Source organism: Adiantum capillus-veneris, chromosome 4 (assembly GCF_014529385.1).
Source record: "Adiantum capillus-veneris isolate H3 chromosome 4, ASM1452938v2, whole genome shotgun sequence".
NCBI lineage: Eukaryota > Viridiplantae > Streptophyta > Polypodiopsida > Polypodiales > Pteridaceae > Adiantum > Adiantum capillus-veneris.
Window position 1 is genome coordinate 168,009,925 of NC_140934.1, and position 4,320 is coordinate 168,014,244.

A 4,320-nucleotide genomic window follows, 5' to 3' on the forward strand; every position below is an offset into this window, starting at 1 on the left:
TTGGCATGGCACACGATCATACCCTAGTTTAAGGGCCCCTAGTTCACCCCTAGGTTACCCGCCCCTAGTTCATGGTTAGTTCACCCACCCCTAATTCACTTTGTAGTCCAACAGCGGAGATTAAAGTCGCCTCGCACCCCAAATTTGGGCCCTAGATCCCCTCTGAAAGGGGGGGGGGGGGGGGGGTTGTTTTTTTTTGGGGTTTTGGTTTGTGGTCGTTAAAGAAATGAAAGCAAAAAGAATTGTCCTCATTTTGACAAAACTCAATGTAAAGATGATTGGCATTAAAAACAAACAATAATTTGAAAGCATCCACTTACAATCATCATTGCTTTATCTTCAAGCTTTCACAGCTCTACGGCTCAAAAAAGCCAACCGAACGTTGAGGCTTTTGACTTGGCAGGCAACCAAAAAAAAAAAAGGCACTTTCTCTCACTCTCACTCTTTGTCATTGAGAACCCTTTGAAAGTTGAAACAGCAATTACCCAATTGTATTCATAAAATTGAGCTATGATGGCATGGCCGTTCTGTTGGATGCTTAGAGGCATCACCAATCTGTACACGCGCACAAATGGCAACCCCTTCTGGTGTGGGTTCTTGACAGAGGGTTCAAGACTCATACATACATTTGACAGACGTAAGAGTACGCAATGATTGACATTGGCAGTAGATGGAGACAACGAGAGAAAGGAGAGGAAGAAGAAGAAGACGAAGAAAGGGGGCAGCAGCTAGGCTTGCCAGGTAAATGAGATGGCGCTGCGGACCTCGTGCTTGGAATCAGACCAAATGAGACTGCCAAAAAACACACTCACATCTCCTGCACTCAAAAGCTTGGTACCTGTTTGGCAAGTCACTCTGTATGTCTTCTTCTCATACATCCTTGAGAATGAAAGAGTGGTGGGCTCAACCTTGATGGTGACTCCAGGGGGCGGGTTCACTCTCACCGAATACACAGCGCTCCCCATGCCCACGTTTGTAACGGTCCGCGACACCGTCGACATAAAACTCGTTGATTTGCCTCCTTGATCATAAACAAATGACAGAGAAGGGTAATTGAGATTGCTTGGACTCAGATCAGCATCTGAAGAGCAATTGTACTGTCCTTTTGTAAACACCATCAGTATCTCTGCAGAGAAGTTCTGACCACACAGAAAATTCACATAATCTTGCACATGCAGATCGTAAACAAGCCCCGGATCGAGAGCAGCATTAGGATCTATATGCCCATTTCCGAATGCAAAGGGCGTAGCGAGGGCCGTGTCATCACCGTCCGACAGAATGCTGCCAGTGTTATCCAAGTTGAAAGCTGTTGTCATGAGGGCGGATTTGATGGCAGCAGGGCTCCATTCTGGGTGAGCAGCTTTGATTAGAGCAGCCAGGCCGCTGACATGCGGGCAAGACATGGAGGTACCAGACATGATGTTGAACTCGACGAGACGCTCATCGCCAGGCTGCTCTGTGGGTCCGAGCTTGCTCGTCCAAGCAGCTAGAATGTTGATCCCAGGGGCTGTAACATCGGGTTTCAGTATTTCTGGTGTGATGGCATTTGGGCCTCTTGATGAGAATGCAGCCATCACAGGTGCCGGCTTCACCCCTGTGGTCGTTCCGACAAAGCGAATGCTCGCTGTCGGCGTTCGCGTTCCTGCGATGTAGTCCTTGATAGAGTTCCCAGCAATGTAGCCCACAAGCACGGCTGGCAAGACATGGCTATCTGCAATCAGTTCTTCCCCATTCGCAATTGCGTTGGCCAAAATCATGCCTGCACCTCCCACCTCTTGCACCACCATTCCCTTTGCCGTGCGCGCATTCACGCCCCTGTCGCACACAACTATCTTGCCCTTCACACGGGCTGGGTCCAACAAACCTGGCAGGCATAAATTTACGGAGCTATTGGCGTTTGGGAGCCCTGCATCGCCTGCGAAAATTAAAGGTAGCTGCAACCAGAAGAGAGACACAATGTGGTCATGACTTTGTATACAAATGGAAGAACAGATTAGCTATATGGCATTCCAAAGAAACAACAGCTCAACACCATAATCTAGCCTTCCTGTTCATCTAGAAAAAGTTAAGAGTAGTACCTGGGCATGACCAAGCGCATCGCCAGTATAAATGGATGCTCCCGTGAAGGAGGCATTGTTCGAGAGGGTGACAATGGCAGGGAAGTTGCGATCGAGAGTGCTTGCACCGACCGTGAGAAGCCAAGGGGACACGTTGCCAACAGATTGAGGCGTAGGGCCCGAATTACCCGCAGATGCAGAGACAAGAATGCCCTTCTCCATAGCTCCAAAGCTGCCGATGGCGATGGGGTCCAGGAAGTAGGGCAATACACTGCCACCCACCGACAAGGAGATGATGTCCACCCCATCCATGATGGCCTGCTCAAAGGCAGCCAGGATGTCGGAGTTGACGCAGCCCCCTTTCCAGCAGACCTTGTAGGCAGCAATGCGGGCATGAGGAGCCATGCCGCGGGCTGTGCCAATGGCTGCGCCAAACAAGCTTGCATTGTTCACGAAATTCCCTGCAGCTGTGGATGACGTGTGCGTGCCATGCCCCTCACTGTCGCGCGTAGACTTGTACTCGATCGTCTCGTTGAGTGGCCCTGTTGCTGCCTCATACCCCTTGTAGTAAGCCCTTGCCCCAATAAGCTTCTTGTTGCATAGAGACGCATTGAATCCTGGCACGGACTCGCATCCCCCTTTCCATCGCGCAGGAATTGGCCCCACCTGCATGTCGTTGAAGCTCTGTCTCTCCGGCCAAATGCCCGAGTCCATCACTCCGACGATCGCATCCTTTCCAAAATTGGATGCTGGCCACACCCCGCGCTGCCGATTCAGCCCCATAAACTCGGGCGTCCGCGTTGTCTGCAGCTGCAGCATGCCATCCTCCATCACAGAGACCACCCCCTGCATCTGCGTGAGAACTTGCGCTTGCGCCGGCGTGAGCTTTGCAGTAAAGCCATGGAAAACATTGCTGTAGCTGTAGATGGGCCCATGTTGCGCTTCATCAAAATCCTGCAGCTGCAGGCCTCTGGCAGAGGCAAGGGTCGAGCTATACCAAGCTTGGGCGCTCGCGAAAGCAGTCGGGCGTGCTGAGGTGGAAACATGGACGATGTATGACCGTGCCAGGCCTGCCTTCAGTGTCAAGGAAATCGAGCTGCTTGCAGCTGCCCACACAGGCCAAATGGATAGTAGGCAGACTACGATGAAGCTGGGTGAGAGCATTCTGTTGGCTGGACCTTTGTTGAGGCCCAGAGGACCTGCAGGTTACGCTCTGGTAGAGACTCGAGCGGAGGAGGGTTTGTATGGTCACACACTCACATGCCGGGAAGATGTAAGGACAGCTGACAAGAGCATGTGGAGGGGGGGGAGAGGCAGGGTTCTTTGTTCACAGTGGAGCGATCTGAAGGGCGGTCCCCGCGCTTTAGCAAAAGCCTGACGGATAGATACTGGAAAGGTGAGCTCAAAAGACAGGGAGAGCCACAATGCCGCAAACGTCTTCTGCGCATAATATTGTATACCTCTCTAGTGTCTTCCCCATCTATATGAGCAGTATTGCAAACGTGATAGGCCTAACAACCAGTAAGCGAATTAATCAGAGGGATTCAGAAACTACCACTCCAGTCTCCACGGACATCAAGCAGAGGGGACTGAGAGGCCGGCACTGGACAGTCAATTTTATAATAGCGTATTATATGTGTGCGCGCACTGTGTAAAGGGTTAAGCAGGATTGGCTAAACGCGCACTACAGAATTGTTGCACAGCATGAGCAGCAGCGTGGCTGTCCAGTGCCCATCGTCTGGCCGCACACACCGTCTTGTCACTGGATAGTGCAACTTCACACACGCTCTCTGCCTCTCTCTTCTACCTAAAGGTTTTCCCTTGTGTGAAACAGTGGTCAATGGTCACGACTCCCTACTAGTCCAATCACCGAGGACCGACCGACTCTGCGAGCTACGAATCTACTGCGACCTCCCAATCGGCTATCTCTCTCTCTGGTTTCTCTGCTCTCTCTCTCTCTCTCTCTCTCTGCTGCCGCGCCACCGCAGCGCTCCAATGGACCGGACCGTGGGCACCAATCCCGAGCCAGAGCAACGTCTCTCTACCGACTCCCGAGTCTCGAGAGTTTTGTATTTTATACAGCTCGGCGCCTCCCCCGGGCCCCGCCCGTCCGGCGGCGCCCGCGCTCTCCCTCCGACTCCCCCCCTCACAGGTACCGTCTACGAGTCACTATAAAAATCACATGCATCCTCATGACTCCATTACCATAAGGCTTCTGGTTCACCTACTCCTTTATTTCTGTACGTGTGGGCATCCTCCCTAC

The 4,320-nt window shown here is 52.1% G+C and overlaps 1 protein-coding gene across 1 annotated transcript; it reads right to left on the reverse strand.

Annotated features, from left to right (window-relative positions):
* Positions 1–461: 461 nt before the first annotated feature.
* LOC147460325 (subtilisin-like protease SBT1.8) lies at positions 462–4,113 on the reverse strand. The gene is made up of 2 exons (XM_086511404.1): positions 2,079–4,113; positions 462–1,934 (listed from the first exon to the last, which is right to left on the reverse strand). Exons 1-2 carry the CDS (start codon positions 3,219–3,221, stop codon positions 729–731), a joined length of 2,349 nt encoding a protein of 782 aa, XP_086367530.1. The 5' UTR covers positions 3,222–4,113; the 3' UTR covers positions 462–728.
* Between the last annotated feature and the right edge of the window lie 207 nt (positions 4,114–4,320).